Genomic DNA, 25,215 nt, shown 5'->3' on the forward strand with positions numbered 1-25,215 from the left:
CAAAAATTTTGAAATAAGAAATTTGTGGATAGTTTCTAAAACACTCTCCTTCTCATATTTTAACAGCCTCAATAAGAGTTGTGTATAGTAATAATATTGTTTTATTTTATACATAAATAGCTGGAGATTCCGCTCCCAGACCCCCCACTTTTGCTCAACCTACCGAATTTAAAGTTTCTTTTCGAATTTCAACTATCTAAAAAGATAAGATTTTGTATCACAAGAAAACGTCCATTTAAATAACATGGAAATTTCTTCATTCAACTTTCGACCCGTTAAAAACTAAAAATATTCATTTTTTGTAATTTTCCTGCGACAGTCCCGGAAGGTTACAATCATGTCAAATTTTATCATTCTAATCCTGCAGGAAGTGCTTAAACATTTTGGGGTGTAGAAGTTGTTTCACATAAATAACATGCGAATTATTTTTCAGTTGCCCATAAAACCACCCTAAAGTTGGAAATTTTTATTTTTGGTTATTTACTTAGGTACACGCTAACGAAAACGTACAAGCATACCGGATTTCAAGTTTTTATTCCAACTCCAAGTACCTAGAACATGAGATTATAGGTACAAAAAAAAAGACCCATTTATATAACATGGGAACTTCTTCATGCCTCCTTTAGACCCCCTAAAGTTTAAAATATTCACTTTTGTCAATTTTCTTGTCGGGTAGTCCCGAAAAGCTAAAATATGCTAAATTTCAACATTCCATGTCAACCGGAAGTACCCGTTATTTTATGTCGGTGAGTTCATGTAGTTTTATACATACGGTAATTAGGATAGGACTAGGATTTTAGACGTATTCATAAACCTACTACATTTTCACAACAATTATTGCTAATACTATAAAACATTTCACTTAACCATTTTTGTCATTAGGAACTAGAAGACGCATTGAAGGATACTATAGTCTACTGGTTATAGCGTTAGTCTCACGTCCGCGTTGTCTCGGGTTCGATTCTCGGCCGGTGCTTCCCATTTCCCTTCCGATTTTCGGAGTTTCTTCAGCGTGGTGAGGCAAACTGCGAAGTCACGTGAATCAAAGGAGTGACAGCCACTAGGTCGAAAAAAGTTACTGATACTTCTGTTAGAGACTCGTGTTCGTAGTTTATTGGGTCACTAACAGATGGCGTTGAAGCTTTTCAGGTTTACAAAGGTCTGTTATCCCAAGTGGTTTATAAGACGCACTGCATCTAACGATTTGCAAGTTTTCTTTCCTATCGAATAGTAAATTTTCTTTGATTCTTGAATTTTTTCAGGATTTTCTCTTCAGAATAAGAAACGTACTATTTCTCTCCACTAAAAATGAAATATTATAAAAAAAAAAAAACTAAATTTTCATTCAAATACCTTTTAAAGGCAGGGTTTCTTTTTCATCCCTTGCATCTCTAGTTATATGTACACTCATGTCCAAAATTATTGTCGCATATCTATAACTGTTTTCTTGTAAGAATATAATTTGATAATAATTTTGCAGGGTACTTTTAATACTGATACTATGCGTATAATCGGGAAATGTATATTTGTGGTAAATTTCATAGGGAAAGAATTATAAATACGAAAGTTATAATGAGTAAAGTAAAATGTTGCTAAATGGACAGGAAAGTTTTATTTTCGTTTTATTGTTTTTATTTACTGCTCTTGTGACATGAGATTTGCCACATTCATGTCTTTGCCGATTATACACATACTAACATTATAAGAAATCCGGACGAATTCGTTATCAAATTATATTCCTACATCATCATCTTTGTAGACATGCGACAATAATTTTGGACATGAGTGTACATGCATATTGCAAAGGAAAAGAATGTACCAATATGTAAGATCATTTGCATTTACAAAAGAACAGTTTCAGTGTGCGGTAAGTTTGGTTAACTGAACCAAGAGTTCTTTTGCGTTAAAAATGACGAACGGCTATGTCCGCTCTGGCTGCTTTTATTTGAATGATGTGGTCATCACATGAGCATCCATCGTCGGTATTTTTTGTTCTCTAGATGTGAGTTCACTACACCTTAATTCATCTAGTTTTCATTGCTACAGAATACTAAGTAATAACCAAATATCTGCCTAACTCGAGACTACAAAAAAAAAAAAAAAAAAAAAAAAAAAATGAAATGAAATCTTTAGTTTTACGTCCCACGTTTATGCCGGTCAGGCTAAAGGAAACGGTGATGATGAGAGATGAGTGAAATGGTAGAATGAAGAAAGTAGAAGGAAACGGAAGAACTCCGAGAAAACCCACGAGCACGGTGTTTGTCCACCACAAAGTCCATACGGCGCGAGCTGGGATCGAACGAGGGACCCCAAGCACCGGAGGTGAGAACTCTACCGCGGCCCACTGAGCCACCGCGGCCCCCAACTCGAGACCACAGTATTAAAAGCACGAGAGAGAGAATTGCTGGACCCACATTTATAAAAAGAAATTTAAAAAAATTGCAATTGAACGGAAACGTTGCTGCTGGGGAACGATCCTAAACATTTCACAACGTTACAACATGTTAAAGAATGCTTTTAATTGTCGTAATTTGTTTTCTTTTTAAATATACAACAGCTATGTAAATCAGGTTACTTATACGAAAGTGGAGTGAATATCCTATAAGAAGGAACCAACTTATTTGTATGGACAGTTAGCAACATTGGTCATGTTGTGAAAAGCTGAGGGATTTTGGCTCCCAGAAGACGTTCAGAAGGAACATCGTCGACAAGAAAATCTCTGACACGAGAAAATCTACCGAAGAAAGCGAAGTTACTCAGCACGTGGACAGAGGCATTTAAACGCATATTCTCTGCCAAGACATCCTCCTACGAAGGCAAAAAGTTGAGTAGAAATATAGTTTTCTTCAAATCTGCAATACCCTCAAAATTGCGCTATTATTATTATTATTATTATTATTATTATTATTATTATTATTATTATTATTATTCAAAAGATGAAAGTAGTATCGAATATTTGAATATTTAGATTACAGGGAACGAAAGTTTCGACTACAGATAACTCTAAAATTAAATAAATCTGCAGGTTAAATCCCGTGGAAAAAAACGACACAATTACGTCATACATTCTGCTAACACAATTCAATCAAGACCCTATACTTACTTCGTTTCTTAAACATTTTTTTTCTTACGTAGGACAACGCAAGAGTAATACAGAGTGCGGCACGTAAAACCGGCCCGTCGTAATATTCTAGTATATTGTGTTTTTGGCAACACTTAAATAATCTACCTTCCTACCAAGAGATGGCGTGTCGAGGTCGGGTCGACTTACGTGACCTGCAGCAGTCACGTGCAGCCGCAGCCAGTGAAACTTGTCGAAACCAGTTGAGAAAAAGGCCTCATTGTGTTAAGCCGGGTGAGTGTCAGTGTGTGATAATGCCGTATTCGATACCCGAGCGTGTTGCCATTGTTGAAGGGTTCATTCTCACTGGATCTTTTGCGAAAACAAAGAATTTGTTTCGGGAGAAATTTCCAGGACGTTCTGTGCCAGCAAAAAGCACCATTCAGGAATTGATTGAAAAACGGCGGCGTACAGGAACGGTTCAAAATGTTCCCAGGAACAGACGACCATCTGTCTGCACACCTGAATTAAAGATGCAGGTGGAGGAGATAATGACAAGAAGTCCTCGAAAGTCAACCAGGAGATTGAGTCAACAGGTTAATGCGAGTGAGAGAAGGTGCAGACGTGTTTTAAGGGGACTGAAGTTAAAACCGTACCGGATAAGTGTTGTACAAGAACTGAAGGAGCCTGACCTGCAGAAGAGGGTGCATTTCTGTTCATGGCTCTGGTTTCTTGGATCCACTAATGCTCATCATGAGTGACGAGGCGTGGTTCCACCTGTCTGGGTACGTAAATTCCCAAAACAACCGGTATTGGTCGACAGAAAATCCACACGCAATCCACCAGGTACCCTTGCATGATCAGAAGATTGGTGTTTGGTGTGCCATTTCCGCCACACGCGTTATTGGGCCCATATTCTTTGAGACGACAGTGAACAGTGACGTGTATATGGGAATCCTGGAGGAGTTTTATACACACTTGACCGAAGAGGAGCGTCAGTTATGTTACTTTCAGCAGGACGGTGCAACATGCCACACATCAGCTGCATCATTGTCCCTTGTGCATGAGATGTTTACACCAGAGAGGACAATCAGCAAAGACTTGTGGCCTCCTCGGTCACCAGACTTGTGTACGTGTGACTTTTACTTATGGGGACTGTTAAAGGGAAGAGTATACGAAACAAATCCACACACAATTGAAGAACTCAAGACCAGGATCCAGGATGTCACCAATAGCATTACAACACAAGAACTGACAAGGGTTATATGAATCTCCTCAATCGTGCTCACATGTGTGTTGAAATGGGCGGAGGACACTTTCAGCAGCTGCTGTGAAGGCTGCTGTGAAGGTGAGTAGTAATATTCAATACATTACATTTCATTTATGTGTTGTAGTTAATCATATTCAATACATTACATTTCATTTTATGTGTTCACTTTACGGGCCGGTTTTACGTGCCGCATCCTGTAGTATTGTATTAAGCTATATATGACTATAAAATTAAGTGAAAAGAAACGAGTGCAATTAACCATAAGTACAAAAGAACACTGAACGTGCGACACTAACTTCATTGTAATTAAGTCTTCGTAAGATCAATGCTTGGAATATCGGAAACGGATTTTTGTATCGAACATAACTGCATAACAAACATACTGAAGTACTTATAATGTTAGCAAACATTTCCCCAAAAATCTAAGTTAAGGCAGCGACTAGAGGAACGAACTCAACTGCATTTGATTATGTATCATGTTGTGTCGGTATCAGGTGAACTAGTTTTTAAATAACATTATTATTTAATTTTAACAACTGTATATCAAAACTATTTTGTTTATTACAAACTAAATACAATTATTATTTAAAAGTACTTCACAGGATTTTAAGACAACATGTTACGTAACCAAATGCAGTTGAGTTCGTTCCTCCAGTCGCTGCCTTAACTTAGATTTTGGGGGGAAATTTATTCCGGGAAAACTGTAATTTCTGTAGATGGCAACACTGAAAATTCTTCACGATCATATTTTCTGTTGTAGAATAATATTAACTATAATTGTGGTAAGTTGTATTTCATTATCTCCTTTTACTTACGAAAAACAAGCAAGAGAAAAATGATAAATTTTGTATTATTTTTAGTACGTCAGGCTCTTACGTTTTACTCCTCCAAATTCGCAGTTCATTATTATACTAGTTTAAAAGCACCTCTCAAGACGATTTTGGGTGTTTTAAAAGAGGTTTTGCTATATTGTATATGATGAACCAAAAGTAAGTGGACAGTAAATAATATTTATTTTCATATTACATATATTACAATTAAATTAACTAATACAAAAATGTAAAGGACCCTATGTTGTTGGAAAAAAAGATTATGTGAATTGAGCACTTTCATAACCGTGAATAACTTAGTTCATTAAAATTTCGAGCAACTTGTCACCTGTGACTGTTTCATCAATAAAAGAAATTGTTCTAAAAACACTAAAACTTGAAATGCCACTCCATATAGTTTAGTTGTTGCTCCCAATGTTAAATGCATGTTCTCACTGTACCAGTAAACACAACTAGAGCCTATGTCTATTAATGAAATGAAATCTTTAACATCCCACGGTTATGGCGGTTAGGCTAAAGGAGACGATGATGATGAGAAATGAATGAAATGATTGAATGAAGAAAGTGGGAGGAAACGGGAGAACCCCGAGAAAACCCGCAAGCACGGTGTTTGTCCACCACAAAGTCCACATGGAGCGAGCTGCGATCGAACTAAGGACCCCAAGTACCGGAGGCTATGTCTATTAATGTGACCAGATAATTTAAAAGAAGCTTCACCGGTCAACACAATGTTATCTAAAATTATTGGATTTTCTCTAATTTTGATCAGCATAATCTTAAATTTCATTTACTGTCGTGGTTATGTTCCATGAAACCATGAATAACCGTGGTCGACAATTTTTCAATTCAATAGGTTTCAGGATTCGTATAATAGAAGTTCGTGAAATACTTTTTTTTTTTTGCGGGGGGAGGGGGGGGGGCTGGAAGAAATGCTTCGGAGAAAAGTTGGTTATCGTCCTCTGTGCAAACTGTTTTCGGTCGGTCAGCTTTTAGAGTATTCAGAACTGAGTCAGTGGTATCAAATGGAAGAATGCGATAAATGGTCTGCCTTTTGGGGGCTTGAGTACCAAATGTTTCAACCCGTTTTCTAACGATTTCTGCATATTGAGACTTGCAGTTTTCTTTTAGCACTGATTTTCTGACGCTAGTATTTAAATTATTTCCCATTATGGATTCTCTGATTTTTTTTTAATAACAGATTAAAGTTACATAAGTTTGGTTATAAAATTTAATGTAACACAAACAACATAGTTGTAATCAAAACAATTGTTATAGTCTATCTCTAACACGAACCCTATTCCAGCTACTCTCCATCTACTTTTGGTTCACCTTATATATTTAAAAAAAATCTTTCAGAAGACTGGCTAATTGATCTATCATTACAGCGATTGTTATAAAAAGTTAAGTATTGCATTATTTTCTTCGAAACAGTTACTATAATGATATATTAAGAGGCCTCATCACTGCGAAATTAAAATACCGCTAATTTTACAGTATTTCTGTGATATCTTCAAATAGATAAAAGATAATCGAAAAGTGGAACAAAACCTCCCTAGACAATATAATTCTGCGTGAGATACCGTTATCATGACTCATTTATCTGCTTTCGATTTCCAGCTATTTAGAAAATCGGCATTTAGTTTCGCGTTTTTATATAACTGCAAACGGAAAGCTACTTGGTGACTCGTGATAACGGTACCTTATGCAGTATAACATTGTCTAGGGAGGTCTTGATCCACTTTTCGATTATCTTTTATCTATTTGAAGATATCACATAATTACTGTAAAATTAGCGGTATTTTAATTTCGCAGTGATAGGGACTCTTAAATATTTAGAACTGTGTTTTTGTATAAATGTTGAATACAATTCATAGTCATTGTCATTCACAAACACAATTAAGTTGAAATAACGTTGAAGAAGATAAGGATATTCAGAATGGAGATTAAAGTATCTTTATTTTACTACTTCAGAAAGAAATTTCACACATTGATGATCACTATTGAAAGAAAGCTTCACAACTACTTCCCAAACTCAACAAGGTTCCAAAGCATACAATGGCATTCCCGTTAGGTGTTAATGCAATTACATACATGTAATATATATGTAACGTGGATATAAGTATTTTCGATAGCTTTGAAGCCGTGTTAGTATTCCTACCACGTAAGAAGTAGGCCTAAGAGTCAAGATGTATAACAGCCAAGTGTTAGAATTAATGGGGACCTTTGTAAAAGCGCCGGTGCCGCTTCAGCAATTCACAAGGATACCTTCCGCCAAACGAGTAACCAAGACCATCCGGGACAACGAACAGCGGAAGAACATGAATTATGTTTGATAAAGTAAACATTTTCAAAAATTTATGCTGTTCTCATTTACAAATTCTTGAAATATATTTGAGAAACCACATGATAAGATTTTTAAAGGATTATTCAGTTGGGCTTTTTTGCTAATGGTCATTAATGACAACTCTTTTAATTTATACCTCATTTTCATCTTACAAAAGAATTTCATATTTTACTTGCAATATATTATTATTACAAAATTCGATAACCAAAATGATTTTTAAGTAAGAGATATTACATAAACTATCATTTACAACGTAAAATGAGGCTAGAATGGCATAAAATTATCATTACAAGAGATTTATAATGTTTGTAACAAAAACACACGTATGCAAGCTGAACATTCAACTCCAAATAAAATCTACTTTTTTTGGGGGGGGGGGCAACTGGTAACAAAAATGATTAGTTGGGTAACTTAACGTATATAACCGGAAATCGTTTAAATATAAATCTATATCCTACTAGATATTTATACTAAGTATATAGCAATTGTTTTCTTTCCCGATCACAAAACTAGATTCTGAAAAGAATATTATCTAAATTAGAATTTCGTTGTTGACAGCATATATATCATCATTATTATTAACATTTTATGTAGAGTAGAGGGGGGCAAGAGTACGTGGGGGGTAAGAATACGATTCCCTAAAATCAGGTGAATATATTCGCGTATGGCAATAATGCGTCACGTGGAGTTTGATGTTAATGGCGTCTAGAACCTAAACAAGTTTGACTGTGCTGCGGCAAACTACAAGCTATCTAGATAATTATTTATGTTTTTCTAATAGTTTGATATAATATTGGGACATAAGTAGTTAATGAATAACTTACACAATTTTATAACGAATTCAAAGTACTATAAAGCGTTAGTTTCTAACATATCCATTGTTTGACAGGATGGAATATATTGACTTTCTTCCAACAGTTGGCTGTACAACATCACGGGAAAGTCAATTGTGTAGTGAGGGGGCAAGGGTACGCAGATACCGACGGGGCAAGGGTACGCGTGCGTACTCTTGCCCCTTCTGTTCTATGAAAAAAACAATCCAATTTTATTTAGATCTAACAATCAAAAAAGAATGTAGATTCCGTTGTAATAGAGAGTGAGGCAAACTTTACTAATACTGGTTCCCATATGTAGCCTCTAACGTTAAGAATTCTAAAGAATCCTGATATTTTCTTATGTACGAGAGATAAATTGTTATTCTAAATATGTTACCACTCCTTACATAACAGTATCTAAGGTGGTGTTTGAGTTTTCGAAACAGATAAACGTGTGAGATAGTTAAATCTGCAGTTATTGAATAACATTACTCTTGCTTATTTTATTCAGGTTTCAGAAATGCTACGCTTTGTCCTCTTTTATCTTAAATGTCAGTAGTCTTCAGTAATAAATTTCAATGGGCCTTATGCAGAGTCGTTCTGACGCGTGATTAGCACCATACTAAAAAGTTCGACTACCATATGTCTCCTGTAGTAGTCAGTCCTTTAGTAATTATACGTTAAAACGACTCTGCATAAGGCGGTATCAGTCCAATGATTGGTATGGAATCTTATAAAGATATACGAAGCTAACCTAACCTAACATTTGACAATATGTAGCTTCATCAAGGATAGCTCGAGAAGTTTTAAAGTTACCCTCGTAGGTGACAAGCATTCTGTAACTGATGGAATAAGCTGAATTTGGAAATATATTTTTATAAAGGGTCTAAACATTATCTGATTTTTTTTGTATCCTATGCATTCCCATTACTGATATAAGGAGAATTAAGAATTTTTCTTTCCTTTTTTAAAATGAGAATCTGCAACGTCTTTAGGCACAATAAAGCTAGTAGGCCTATTTACCGAAGAAATGGAGAACGAATTAGTGGAATATATCACATTACTGGATCAATTCTTCTATGACTTAACTTTAAAAGAACTAAGAAGAATGGCATACAATTTTGCTGAACGTAACTAGTTGCCCAATATCCTTTAGCCATGTGAATCGAACGGCAGGAAGAGATTGGACAGAGTCTTTCCGTCGTAGACATTTAACTATTGCTTTGCGACAGCCTTCAAAGATTGGTCTGGGGGGAGCTTGTGGTTTTAGCAAGCCACAAGTTGAACGCTTTTTTAATTGTCTAAAAGATCTTGTAAGAGAAAACGGCTTTCCTCCACGGGATATCTATAACATGCACGAAACTGGCATAAGTACGGTTCCACATAAAGTTTCAAAAGTAGACTAAAAATCAGTTGTGAATAAAACTATATCTAGTGATTTTGGAGTTAACATAACAGCTGTTTCCTGGTGAGTGCATCTGGTTCCTTTATTCCCCAGATATTTCCCAGAAAACGAATGAAACAAGAATTATTCGATGGCTCGCCGCTGGGTTCTGTGGGAATGATATCTGATTCCGGTTCATCAACTCACAACTTTTCGTAGAATGGTTATATTATTTACACTAACATGTGCGATCAAATTCTGTTACGAATAAGTATTGTTACTTTTTGACAATCAAACCTCTCACATTTGAATCAAGGCGATTGATTTCTGCAGGCAAAATGTGATAGTAATGTTGAGTATACCACCCCATACTAGCCATAATTTGAAACCATTAGATCGCTCCTTTTTTGACCCACTGAAATCCTGGCATTCAACAGTGTGTGATAAATGGATGAGGAATCATCCATCCCGCCTAATTCCAAGTTGCGAGTTTGTCTACTGAGGCTTGGTCAAGAATCTGGACTTGTCCCACTGAATCCAGATGTGTTCAATGAAGATGATTTTCTTCCTTCTATTGTGGATGTGGTAGACTTAAATGTAGAAGCCAGCTCTGAAGATGAAAGCATTCCTGAAGCAACAAATCAAGCATCAGATCTGAATAAAGCCCAAAATCGTTCATTGGATGATTTACTGGAAGTAAAAATGGGCCCATGCGGCGCATCCAGATCAACCCTCCTTTGCCAGTTGCTCGTTCTCCTCCATCTGTTACCAAACCTTCAAACAGTAAAGCTAGATCCCCACTAGAAGGAAGCAAGAGCTCATGCGGACTGTCCACTTCAAACAGTCTTCTGCCGGTTGCTCGTTCTCATTCATCTGTTACGAAATATTCAACCAGTAACGCTAGATCCTCACTAGAAGCAAGCAAGAGCTCATGCGGACTGTCCACTTCAAACAGTCTTCTGCCGATTGCTCTTTCTCTTTCATCTGTTACCAAATCTTCAATGAGTAAAGCTGGATCTTCACTGGAAGTAAGCAGGGGCCCATGTGGACCGTCCACATCATGCACTCCTTTGGTGGTTGTCAGTCCTCCTCCGACTGCCACCAAACCCTCAAACAAAAAAAATCTTGATCTTCCAGAGGTCAATCAGAGATTCTGACATCCTCTCCTTTCAAGCAGAACTTACTTCTGAAACGGCGCCCTCCAAAGAGCAAAGGCAAACATCAACTTGTACCAAGAAAGCTACAACCGAAGGTAACTCCTCAGGTCAGTGAGGAAGTAGTGTACGAGTGTCCATTATGCAATATCATCTACAGTGATCAACCAATAGAAGACTGGATCAAGTGCGCAAGATCCCATGAATGGTGGCATGAACAATGCACATCATATGAAGGAGTAGACACCTTCATCTGTGATAATTGTTAATGCTCTTATGAGTGCGTGCTTTTGCCCCTTTGATTTCGTACTCTTGCCCCACATATCGGGGCAAGAGTACGAATTTGAATGGTTTCATTTTACGAATTATAGTTCCTCCAAGGACAGAGGTGTATAAAAGTTGCGTTTACATTTCGTAAAGGAGAGTTCAAGTTTTGTGTTCCATGTAAAAGTTTTCCGTTGTAACTATTTTTTACCAAAATATATAAGTTTAATTGAAATTTGCGTACTCTTGCCCCCCTTTCCTATATTATGTTACAATCAGAAGGTCAATTACCGCAAACTTACGTTTTCAAGCCCTATAGTACTTTTATTAATAAGGCCCGGATTTATATATAAAAATGTATTTTTTTAACACGTACAAGCCCAAAGCAAATTTTTATCTCAATTAAGAGTCTGCAAGTGTAAATTACAAATTTTATTTCACATAAAATACGTATTTTCTGAAAAGTTATGTAAATAAATACTTTGGACATTTATATAATAGACCTACATATTTTTAATAATTTTCCGTTATTTTCCGTTATTATCTGTAATTTTCCGTTACTCTAAATTTCACAACAAATTGTTTTCTTTTTCTCCAAATAAATTAACATCGTAAAAATGATAGGCTCCATAATGACATGCTGACATACCCCTGTATATGATAAACAATCACTAGCTTCGAAATTTTCTTACCAAATATACGAACCTAAGTCCTCCAGATGAGTCAACGCTTCGGAAAAACTATCTACCTAGGTGTTATGAAGAAACATTAACACACATTAGGTCCGTATGTGGAAACGAAAAGGTATACTGAAAAATGATGAAATAATTTCCAAATAACATTTCTTGCTAGACTCTAAAACTTTCAGTCACGAATCACGTGACAAATGCCAGGGTGTTCAATGAATCTTTGCACATTTTGTGGCCGAATGGTGTGAAATATCACAATATTTTGCTTTTCCTGACTGATGTTGCTTCTTATATTAGGAAAGCTGGTGAAGCTCCTTCTGTGTGCTACCCTAATATTATTCACGCGACGTGTCGTACACACCCTACATATATTGTGTGAAAAGATCCGAACCCTTTATCCTAAAGTAGACAAGTTAATGTCAAATGGGGGTGGGGGTGGAATCATAAAATCGCCAACTAGAATTCAACTTTTCAAAAAAAAAAAAAATCCTGGTCCACGTAATCACGCGGTCGGGTACGTGGCTTAATGCAGTACTATTTTATACGGAGAATTTGAACCATTTATATCTATAGTAACTAAACTAAACCCAGACGATGTTTCGTCCATTGAAGTTATTCAAAATTTAGCAAATGGCAGTGGCTTGTAATGTGACTTGGCTTTCATATCTGCCAATTTCGGTTTCTTGACCCGAAAAGTCAAAGGAACTAGAAACTATGGGAGATTTATTGAGTACTTCGGTTAAAGAAGTACAGTGCGTTGAAAGAAAGCTGAATGCTCTTTCTGCTTCGAAAGCTGAAGTCATAAGAAAAAAAAATAAGGATTTGTTTGAGAAAAACATTGACTATAAAAAACACTATGTAAAATATCTGAAGTAATGGAAGGCCAAAACACAAAGTGAAGTTGGTGGTGTGAATATTCGTGATGTGAATATTGGTGTTGTGAATATTCGTGATATGCCCCTTTTCAAATGCGCGAGGTTAACATCGTGTGATGCAGAACGTTCCTTTTCTCAATATAAGGCATTATTCCGTGACAATAGGCATGGCTTTACTATGGACAATTTGGAAAAGACGTTATTTTATGCAATGCCCATGGAATTTCGACCTCTGATGAATAGGAGCTATTGGTGAGTACAAGTATTTATTTTTGTTATGTTGGGTGTATTTCCATACTTTTCCTTGTTACTTCTTGTTAAATATTTTTTTTTTTAATTTTTAGCAAATATTTTTTAATTACTGAGCGAAGTAGCTCAAGTGGTGGTAGAGCGTTGGCTTCGCATTTGGGAGGTCGTGGGTTCTTTTCCCGCTGCCGACCATCCTGACTGGGGTTTTCTAGGGTTTCCCCTCAGTCCTATCAGGCAAATGCCGGGATGGTACCTACTAAACAGGCCCTGGCCGATACCTTCCCAAATCCTTTCCATTGTTGTTGTTGTTGTTAGATATCCAGTGTAAAATGGCCTCTGAGCTGTATCTGGTGATTGTTAAATAAATAAAATAAATAATTTTTTAATACACAAAAAATAAAGATTTTAAAGTTTTTTTTAGCACATAAAAATCCGGACCCTGTTTATTAATCACGTTATTTTGGCGAGACCAGAGTTGAAGCTGTCTCGAGTCAAAGAGGTATCGTGCAAGTGATGTCTCAACTTGGAAAGTGTAGCTATTTCTATTTGTAGCTATTTCAGTTTAACGTCCCACGATTATCCCGTGAGGCGAAGGAAGGCAAGTCAAGGATGAAAGAATTAGTGGAATGAGAATGTGGGAGAAAACGGAAGTACCCCAAGAAAACCTTCGAATACGATATTATCCACCACAAACTTACGTGGACGGGATTCGAACCAGGTATACACACCAAAGGTAAGCACAGTACCACTGAGACACCGTGCCCCTTATTTTTAGTTATAAGGACTTACTGTTACCCAGACTGAAATGTTTTGCTTGTATAAGAAGGATTATTACTATTCTTTCAATATAGCATTCACCTTTAATGCGTGGAAGCCGTGGTCCGATCCCAGCTCGTGTCAAGTGGGGCTTTGTCGTGGACCAACACCGTATTCGTGGGTTTTCTCGGGGTTCGTCCGTTTTCTCCCACTTTATTCATTCCACCATTGCACTCATTTCTCAGCACTGTCTCCTTTAGCCTAATCGGCATAAGCGTGGGATGTAAAACTGAAATCTTTCGTTTAATTTTACCTAGGTATTTCAGTAATAATGTAATTTCTGAATTTTTTTTTTTTTTTTTTTTTTTTTTTTTTTTTTTTTTTTAGCAAGACAAAAATACAGTTGTGTGTGTTAATTATTACCAGAGAGCATGAGTACAAAGTTCGCATGTTAATTCCCAATATTCTGCAAAACGAGCCAAATCAAACAAAGGAAGTGCTTTCCCGCAGCAGGTAACAAAGTTTTGACATACACAAAACTAATTTGAAGGTACAAGTAAGCATTACTGTCAGTCTATATCTTGTACGGAAAGAGAGAGAAAGCAGAGACGAGATTAAAAAAAAGAAAAAAAAGAAAATGAAAGAGAACAAAGTTGAACTATGCAAGAGAGGAAGCCTCGTCAAAGCATGAAGTAAATGTAGCGGAAAATCGCATGTTAATCCCTTGGGCCGGCGGAACAAGCAACAAATGAGAAACACAAGGCGCTTAAAACAACGATTCCTAAGGGAATAAAGCAAACAATATGTCGTTTAAAACTGACGGTTTCATTCAATATCTGCCTTTACTCTAATATGTGAAAACATATAAAATGCTTATCATATATCTACAATAAAATGGTTGAGTAATACAACTTATATATATATATATATATATATATATATATATATATATATATATATATATATATATATTTCCAGCATAGCCTCATACCCTAATACCATTACAATGGCATTAACATCAAATTAGGTCTTTGATCCTTTACAAAGCTTAAGTGTCAACGATGAATATATGCATATTGTTTGATTCCTACGGGAAAATTTAGTCTTTTGAAGTTAATATTTTCCTAAAGAAAATGATGTCTTGCGTAAAACGATATCTAATTCTCGTAATTTGTGTAATTCTCGCATAAAGAACTGCAAGTAAATAAAAATTTTGGTTTCTTTGTTAGAAAGACAATGAATAAATAATTTTACTAATTTGATCTTCCAAGTACCTGTTAACAAAGTTGAGTTCTCCAACACTAAAGATCACTTACTATGTGAGCTAATAGCATCGTGTTATGACAGTTTTGCTTTCTGCACATGGTCCTCACCATTTGAATAAAGATGACAACATTAAATCTATACTAGTGTTGCAAAACACAGTATGCGCATTTGTACAGGGAAACAAATTTCAGCCTTATGAAGTAAATTTTAATTACCACCAGTTCACTGGTGAAAATTATATACAGGGTGTTTCAAAACAACACCGACAATTTGGGAGGTGATTCCACCAAGATAAGACAAAAAGTATGGACCAACATGGGTGCACAAATGCTTCCTTTCGGAGTTATACGCTGCCGAAAACATAAAAGAATGAACTTTAAAGGTTCATAGCTCCAAAACTATGGTACCTACCGTAGTCGTGTCAAGACTTTACCTAGAAACTAATATGTGTCCTATCTAAAAATCCATGTTTCAGAATCCTAAGTACTCACGCAACAATTTTTATGGAGAAAGTTTGGCTACGGGCATATAATTTGAAGTACTCACCAACTACTTCTACAAAAATTGTTGCGGTCATACCTATCTATAGGGAAGGCAATGTCGCCATGTTGAATGTAGTAAGAACTCTCACTTTTAATTGTACTAGTTGAGCCTGCGCTCTCTACACAGCGCATCATTCACATATGAACATGAATCTCCTTGCCATTCCTCACATCTGTACATGTCCCTTTACAGACAAAAGTTTAAGACGTCGTGATGAAAGTCGGCAAAGGATTCTATAAAGGGAAGATTTTTTCGATTATTTTTTTTCAGTATCTCGCACCGTTTACAAGATTTGAGCCTACTTCCGGTTGAAGTTTCTAATTCATGTATGATCAGTGTTTTCTTTACTCTTGCATGAAGTATGTAATAAGCAAATACGTTACATATATAATTAATTATAATGTCAGTTATATATGGTGTTCATTGGGCAAAACACTCCAAAAGTAAAGATTCATCTTAGACTGAAGAAATAGTTATCCGTCCTTTTTCATTATAATTTGTCCATGAAACAAACGCCTGAGACATATACAACCCCTATATACAACTATGTGGTGTTCGAATGTATAATGCATAGGATATGATTTTTTTTTTTATTTCAACATTTCCAGTGTACACGTAAAAATGTAATAAAGAAATAATGGCCATGTTTTTTAAATATTCAATTAGTACTGGACAATCAATGCAAAATTTGCAATCGATCAATGAAAATGTCATCTTTCTAGAGTCTGTAGTTTCCGAGATCTCATTGGCGAAAGGATTGGCCACAAACATATAAACGTCCACAAACATATAGTTTAAAAGAACTCCAAAGATGACAGCACAATTCATTTGCATTGATTTTGGAGAATGCTTATTAAAATACAAAGGCTTTGAACAATAATTTTAAAACATAAACTTTATTAAAAAAAAGATGTATTTAAATAATTTATTTAAAGTACACATACTTTAAAATATTGGTTTTTGTTAAACGTGCATCACAAATAACCGTAAATCAAAGGTCGGAAATCCAAAGTTACAGGTTGGAGTTCAGGCGTTTTTATTGTTATTGTAGCATTTTAATAGATGGATTTATAAGGAAGATTTCGTTACTGTGTCAAAACGTGATCAGAATTACATACTTTTTTTTCTATTCTACTATATCAAGGACATCGTTACTGTGCCGGACCGTAATAAGAACTGTATTTTTAAATTTATTATCTATAAACGTTGATTTCTTGAGGCTTCCAACTTGAAAATATTGTACATGTGATAGAAGAAGGAAAGAACACGAGCTGATGATTTCTAAATTTATGTAACGTCAAAGACATGAGATGATGTAACATATTTATAGCGCGCATATCCAGATCACTTACCACGATTAACACTGAATGAAATGAATATGCTGTGAGCACAATGTGGTGGCATCATGTCCCGAAAGACTCATATGAGCGTTCTATGGCCAGCCACCCACCCACCCAACAAACACGTGTTTCCTCTCCGTCAACGTTGTGTGAAGGTTGAATCTTTTTTGCTCCTCCGGACCCACAATTGATAACGACCGCTTACTCCCTCTTTTGTCTCCCTCACACTCACACACACATATTATATATTCACACATACAAAGACTACATACATACAACCCAGCATCATTTATTGCATACTGATTTTGGCATGCCACCAGAAAGTTTTGTGGTTGAGAACTTGTTGCAGCATCCGTATTTGTAAAAACACCAAGAGTTTTCAAAAAAAAAAAAAAAAAAAAAAATACGAAAAATAAGAAAAAAGTTGACACAAAAGATAGGGAAAGTATGAAAAAAAAGTTTTTAAAAAACCGAAGTTCGTCACTTAATAGGAAACTTCTTTCACACAGCTCGACACAGCGGAATAAAACTCTAAATAAAAGCCACTAACTTCCCTTGCGGTTGAAATATAGGCGAAATATATCACGTGGCATTGAAAATCGTTCTTATGCGAAATCAATATTTAAAGCTTTAGATACACAGCCATGGCAAAAGACGAACATTATCTTATTTCTATTTTTTTCTCTGTTTCTTGTATTTCCACTAAATCTTGTGTTTTGCTATTTTTCTTCTTTTCCACTTGGACTTGTTTTCTGGAAATAGAACATAAATCTCTGTCTTTCACTGATTTGGACTTTTTTTTTAAGTAACACGGCTGCTTCTACACGTGGTCTACTTTTATTTTTTTTTTTATTTTTGTGTGTCTGTGTGTGTGTGTGTATGAGAGAGAGAGAGAGAAAGAGAGAGAGAAAGAGAGAGAGAGAGAGAGAGAAAGAGAGAGAGAGAGAGACGAAGAGTTCACATTTTGTGTTAAGAGTCTTCGTTCCGGCGAAATTAAAATACCAGTAATTTTACAGTAATTATGTGATATCTTCAAATAGATAAAATATAATCGAAATGTGGAACAAGAGCGCCCTAGACAATATCATTTTACATAAGAAACCGTTATCACGACTCATTTATCTGCTTTCGATTTCGAGCCATTTTGAAAACCGGGATTTATTTTCGCGTTTCTAAATGGCTGAAAAGGGAAAGCCACTAGGTGACTTGTGATAACGGTATCTCACGCAAAATAATATTGTCTGGAGCGCTCTTGTTCCATATTTCAATTATCTTTTATCTATTTGAAGATATCACATAATTACTGTAAAATTAGCGGTATTTTAATTTCGCCGCGACACAGAAACTTCAGCACTCTTGCTTCCTAATTGGGAAGTCCCGTGTTCGATTTACTGACAAATTTTCTTGGCTGATGTTTTTTTCGTAGTTTTTAGCAATTACACAAATAAGTGATGAATCAGCTATCCATTTTGCATCTTTATTAAGCTTTTTGTTTTACATTGTTCAGTTTTATTAGCGTACGGCTTAAATGTGTTTGCAATAGCACAATCAAGATACATTCATGCTTCGGATTTTACAGACTTCAATTTAACCCATTTCAAAACCAACGGACAAAAACTGGAGCAACCGATTCAGTTTGAAATTTCTGACTTTAAACTAAAAGATACTTAATATACACGTAGTATACAGTTATTTGCAGGGTATGGAGTGTTTTACAGTGTCAGATCGGATAGTGTACTGCATTAAAAGTATATAATTCCCCGTTGTTTCATAATGTAATTATGGATATTACGTACTGCAAAATTTACTGTTGATAATTACGGAGAAAAGGCAACATCTAACATACGAGCTGCTCCCTTATACAAGGGTGATTCAGAACGTAATGCCTCCAAGCCCACTACTTGGCCAACAGTACTGGAAACATTCTGAACAATTTATCACTAATACACTGATGTTTAAGCTATAGAATGTAACTTGTTTCACCTTCTTATCTCTTCTCGTTCTAGAGTAATGGAGCAATCCATGGATCCAGTGGTGACATAAGCGGGCTGTCATTGAATTCTGATTGCTGAAAGTTGTGCGCCCAGGAACAATGATCGCCGGGGACGAGTCGTGGGTGCACCATTACGACCCGGAAACGAGGCGTCAGCCACCACACGTCCTCTTCCCCGGCAAAAAAAAAAAAAAAAATCAAAGTTGTCCCATCTGCTGACAAAGTGTTTGTTAACATTCTGTCTCATCCTCCTATAGTCCGGACCTTGCACCCTGCCACATTTAGCTCTTCCCCAAACTTAAGAGTCTTCATCCCGGCGAAATTAAAATACCGCTAATTTTACAGTAATTATGTGATATCTTCAAATAGATAAAAGATAATTGAAATGTGGAACAAGAGCGTCCTAGACAATATTATTTTGCGTGAGGTACCGTTATCACAAGTCACCTAGTGGCTTTCCGTTTTCAGCTGTTTAGAAACGCGAAAATAAATGCCAGTTTTCAAAATGGCTCGAAATCGAAAGCAGATAAGTGAGTCGTGATATCGGTTTCTCATGTAAAATGATATTGTCTAGGGCGCTCTTGTTCCACATTTCGATTATATTTTATCTATTTGAAGATATCACATAATTAATGTAAAATTACTGGTATTTTAATTTCGCCGGGATGAAGACTCTTAAGGGTTACCCTGCTAAGAGCCAATGCTACAGTTGTGACGCGGAAGTGGAAGCGGCAGTTCGGCAATGCTGTAGCCAGCAGCCACCACAATTCTTCGCCGACGACATTAAGAACCTTGTTTCACATTGGCGCAAGCATGGTGGAAAGACTACTGTAGTCTTTCCACCATGGGCGCAAGTGTGTTGCCCGTAATAGGAACTGTGTGGTAAAATGATGCTACCATTTGTAGCTGACATTGCAAGCTTTCCACTGTCATCTGTCAAAGGCAAATAAAGGTATCATCTTTAAAGCATTACTTTCTGAATCTTCCTCTTACATATGTTATTAAACGAATTCGTTAAAGACGCAGGACAAAAGGGCGAAGCAAGAAGAGGATACAGAAAGAAAATATCGTCCACAGTTTGTGTGTAGCCATGTGCTAGTATGCAATATAAAACGTTTCTTTGGTGCTTTCGAAAAAAATAATTCAAAAGGTGCGATACCAGAGTCAGTTTGAAATACATACTATACGTCAATCCTCCGCTTGGGTGTCCATGTTCTCGCCTTGTTGCTGTAAATAAATAAAGTGGAAAGTATAAATATTTTTCAGTACTATTATTACAATATGTCTATATACATAAAAATGAAAGTCACTATGTTTGCGACTTTGTACCTCTTGAACTACCCGACCGATCTCAATCAAATTTTCAACACAGAAGTTCGGGTCTGGGAGTATTTTTTATCATTTCACTTTGACGGTGCAATTTAAGGGAAGGGGAGGAGGTGGAGATATTTAAAAATGATCGAAAAATGGCCTATATCAGTGTCGAATTCATAGTTTTCGTGGCCACTGAGATGAGCAGTGACACTTTCGATGTCGTTTAAATCCATTATTCAGCCCTGAAACTTGTAGGAACGGGAGAGGAAGACATATATAAACATGATCGAAAATGATCACTATTAGCGCCGAATCTATAGTTTTCGGGGTCGCTGAGACGAACAGTGACACTTCCGACGCCGTTTAAATAAAAATTAAGCCCTTTATGTCCAAAATGAAACATATTCTCTCCGTGCGAAGTACAGGTACTCTATAATGTTGTTAGTGTTGAAAAATCAAACGTACACTAATTGGCAGACGGCGCTGAGTAGTTTACGAGAAAACTGAGAAAAACAGATTATCTTGTAAACTTTAAAATTTATGTAGAGCGATCACCACGGCATCTACTGAGGTGAGACTAGTACTGAAACATATTCTTCTCATCACGATAGTAGCAAGGTGAATGTAGTTTGGTTAATGAAATATAGGTCAAAATTATAACTAACCTTTAAACTTTATTCTCTATTTAACTAAACTGTCCAAAAATAAGTCATACTTCGAAAAATAGATCATATCTAGATTAATAAAAGGACAAACTGGGGTAAATTCTTATGCGTACTTTTCGAGAAAATCGAAAAAAAGTTCTGGTGCTAAAAAGTAAAAGTATGTCGTTCGTTGCCAATAATAAAAGGGTAATCCCAAAGTATCTGGTCTAACGAAGAAAACAAAAATAAAAAAGGGAAAAATATAGGCCTAATTATATCTCAACATAGACTCCTTTTAGCTCGATACACTTTTCCCAGCGATGTTGAATAGCTTCGGTACACTATTTATAGTGCGAGCCGTTTACACTTCTCAAAAAAATAATTAACCGAAGACTCCGTATATTCATTATTGGTAAATCTTTTGCCGTCTAACCATACTGTCAAGTTTAGAAAGAAAAAATAATCTGACAGAGTTAAATCTCTCGAATGAGGTACATGACGAAGAAATTCGAACTTTAACTCATTGCTTCGGACTCCATTTTTCCCATACATAATACTGTTAAGATACCCAATATTCCAAGGATAATAGGAGTTCGGATTCCAGAAGTCCAATCTTCCGGTCCCTGCCATTATAACCCGCCATACATTAATTTAGATATCTGGTGTCTGATTAGTGCATCGGTTTGTGTCATTATTACCTCCCTAAACCAAAGTGTGCGATATCTTAAATCAAACTGTTAATTCCGACGTAAAACTATTATTATTATTATTATTATTATTATTATTATTATTATTATTATTATTATTATTATTATTATTATTATTATTATTAATTAGGATTAGAATTAATAATACACTGCATGTATTTGAACTTTCTAGAAAATGGAGAGTGTATTGAAAAGAAATAAAATCTCTAAGTTTTACATTCCATGTTTATGCCGGCTAGGCTAAAAAGATGGTGATGAAGAGAAATGAATGGAATGGTGGAATAAATAAAATGGGAGAAAACAAGAGAACCCCGAGAAAACCCACGCACACGGTATTTGTACAGTATGCAGCAAAAAAACCCGCAACATGAGCATTAAGTGTATTGTGAAATTACGCCTAACAGCGTAGAGAATCAACATAACGTCTAAATGGCACGAATCACGCCAAGAGAAACCTCGGCATAATCCTCTGCACACTTATTTTGGAGCAAAAGACTTCGTTGTTTCACAATAAACTTAAATGGTTATGTTGCAGGTTTTTTGCTGCAGACTGTACACCACGAAGTTTAGTTGGCGCGAGCTGCGATCGAACCAGGACCCCATGCACCAGAAGTGAACGCTCTACTGATGAACCACCGCGGCCCCGGAGAGTGTATTCGTCCAAATTTTCGAATCAGTGTATTGTTCCGTGACTTGTGTATCGAACTTAAACTGAATTTTTATATGGACTGACGAGTTGAGTTGATTTTAGTTTAGCGTCCCTTTCAGCAGCGAGGCTATATGAGACGTGGACTTACAGATTAACGTGGAATCCGAACCACATGAGGTCCCGCCGCGAATCGAACCCGGGTCTCCCATGCAATATATGGACTGACGAAGCATCAAGACATATATTTACAAAAATAAGAATCATTAGTAAAAACAAATTTTAATGGGATTTGAACATCAGCAAATGTTTATGGAAGGATTTTTGTACTGTCATTAGAAACATAGGTCAAAATAAAACAGTTTACATTTGATTAATGTGCAAATATCTACGCAGCTACAGAAGACTAATGCTTCTCATTTTTGGTTGGCCACAAATATTGACTCAGGTTCACACACAACATAAATATTTCTCTTGTATACAAAATGAAATTGGTCGGAACATAACTATATTTCTGCGTGCAGTAACGCTAATTACTTTAATAGAAAATGATTTATAATTTATTCGTTAGTACAGCTCGAGCTATGGTTTTAACTAATATACAATCTTGTTCAAAATGTTTGAGCCATTTTTGCTTTCTTTCTTTTTTTTTTTTTTTTTTTCTAAAAGCTTAACACACTATGTTCTGGTACAGTGACTTGTAAACATTAGCAAAAGGAGAACGAAATTATACAATGATGTGTTATTATTATTATTATTATTATTATTATTATTATTAAATTGTAGCCATGTAAAATTATTATTAATAATAATAATAATAAATATGGAAAATAGATATTAAGCCTTTGTTTTTTTTTAGTTTCTGGTACAATCCGCGGCAAAAAACCTGCAACATGAGCATATAAGTTTATTGCGAAATGACTAAGTCTTTTGCTCCAAAATAAGTGTGCACGGGAGGAGGCTGAGATTTATCCTGGAGTGATTCGTTCTACTTAGACGTTATGTTCATTCCCTGTGCTGTTAGGCGTAGTTTCACAATAAACTTACATCCTCATGTTGCAGGTTTTTTGCCGCGGATTGTACAAGCGGTCTCGAGTTCGATTCCTGAGATGATCATTATTTTATTTTTCTCAATTGTCTTATGTTTATATTTAGTATTGCGTCATTGTTAGGAGTAATGAATGTCACAGTTAGAAAAATGAAATAACAGTAGACATAATTTTGATAGATAATAAATACATAAAATAAATAATCTAGTCTAGTAAAATACAAATTATTAACTGCAAAAGATTGACAAAACTTACTTTTTAACGCCATAAAAAGTCACTTTTTTATTTTCTCAAAAATTAGACATTAAAACCACGTCATTTTGTCAGAACCACGTCATTTTGTTGAGCTTGATCTGATCTATCGAGTAGAATCTTTCGTTATTTTTGCCTTTCGTTAAACGGAAATAATATTAATAGGATATGTACTTGCAAGCAGTGGCGGGTCCAGGATATGATCAAGTGGGGGGCTAAACCATAGTTTGTAGTTATATCCAGTGTAAAGCAGGATTGAAGCCCATTTTATCCAGTGCGGGGAACTATAGCCATTATAGCTCGCCCCCTTGGATCCGCCTCTGTTTGCAAGTATTAATTGGTTCGAAGATATGTTTGTGTGTCATTGGGTGTCCTTCAGTGAAAAATAGAAGTGTTTAAAAGGGAAACGCTTGAAGTCAATGATTGCGTGCATGAACGGATTGACGAGTTCTTGCGTCACAATTAATATCATTTTCATAAACGTGTTTTTTTCTTTCAATTAATATATACTTCAGGCATGCCCAATACATATATTCGCAACTTCAATTATTTAGTAAAATGGATTTAAGGGAGAAAGCATGTTTGCAAAAAAATCTTTTTACCTATTTTTATTATAAAGATTTGTATTCGTATTTACACGAAATATTTTTATTATACTATAGTGTTGTTACAAATTATTTTCCCAATTACAAACGGGAACAAATCTCGCTTATAGATATACCACATTCACTTGACACCTAGTCTTCTGTTCCAAGCGCTACTATCGGCTAAAGGAATTGCACTCCCTTTGGTGTAGACAGCTGCAAGGCTCTGTCGCTTAGCAAGAGCTGAACCCTTATTGGCTCAACGCGTAGGTGTGTTGAGGGTGTGAGCTTAGTTCGCATTTTTGCCACGGCTCAAGACATTTTGGCAGCACTATAACAACACCACCAGTGCCGGATCCAGCCCTAGCCAGGGGAGCATATTTCGGAGTTTACCGAGTGACAAAAATAATTGAAATTATTTATATATTTTAGCAAGTTTACAGTTAGCATTGCCTTTTGTTCTTTATTGAAAATTTTTTGTAACTTTAAATATAGTTTCAGTTGCAGTGTTATACAATCCGTGAAATAATAGTTGAGCTTTCCAATGTCATCGTCCAATGTAGTAATAATATCCATTGGGAGAGAGTTAAGTTAGAAACTTCTGCACGACCAATGAAAACTTGTAAACTCATGACATACCTATTATAGCCTGGATTCTGGCTGTCCCCCGTTTTAATCTTCTAGATCCGCCACTGAACAACATTCGGGCATGTGGAAATGTTATCAGTGGAAATGGAAACTCGAAAAAAGAAGTGTTAGAACGTTCTCCCCTGGTGCATGGGGTCGTTAGTTTGATCCTAGCTCGCGCCGAGTGAACTTTGTGGTGGATAAACACCGTGTGCGTGAGTTTTCTTGTGGTTCTCCCGTTTCCTCCCACTTTCTTATTTCCACCATTTCACTCATTACTCATCATCACTGTCTCCTTTAGCCTATCCGGCATAACCGTGGGACGTAAAACTTAAATATTTCATTTCATTTCATTAAAAATGTGTTAGTAGCTGGTAAAGCTGTTGTATTGTTATCATTTTCGTCACTTGGGCAATAGGAGAGAAAATGGCTGCGAATGGAAGCAGGAAGGTATTTTATGTGTTGAATATTCACGTCTACCACCCTGTTATCGCTATGTAGCGTAATTTTAGAAGGAAATTTGTTGAAGGTGCATCCAGTGGGCACCGTATTTATAGGA

General features: G+C 36.0%; 1 protein-coding gene across 3 annotated transcripts in view; it reads right to left on the reverse strand.

Annotated features, from left to right (window-relative positions):
- Positions 1-25,215, reverse strand: part of klg (klingon) — a 1,029,592-nt gene that overhangs the window by 594,386 nt on the left and 409,991 nt on the right. For 2 of the 3 annotated variants that reach the window (XM_081726053.1, XM_081726052.1), the window contains exon 2: positions 20,016-20,060. The exons of the other annotated variant lie outside the window; for it this stretch is intronic. In XM_081726053.1, the coding sequence (XP_081582179.1) occupies positions 20,016-20,060 (45 nt within the window). The remainder of the gene's footprint in view (positions 1-20,015; positions 20,061-25,215) is intronic. 3 annotated transcript variants of the gene reach the window in all.

The sequence above is a fragment of the Thermobia domestica genome, chromosome 9 (genome assembly GCF_964235325.1).
Source record: "Thermobia domestica chromosome 9, izTheDome1.hap1.1, whole genome shotgun sequence".
Taxonomy (NCBI): Eukaryota; Metazoa; Arthropoda; class Insecta; order Zygentoma; family Lepismatidae; genus Thermobia; species Thermobia domestica.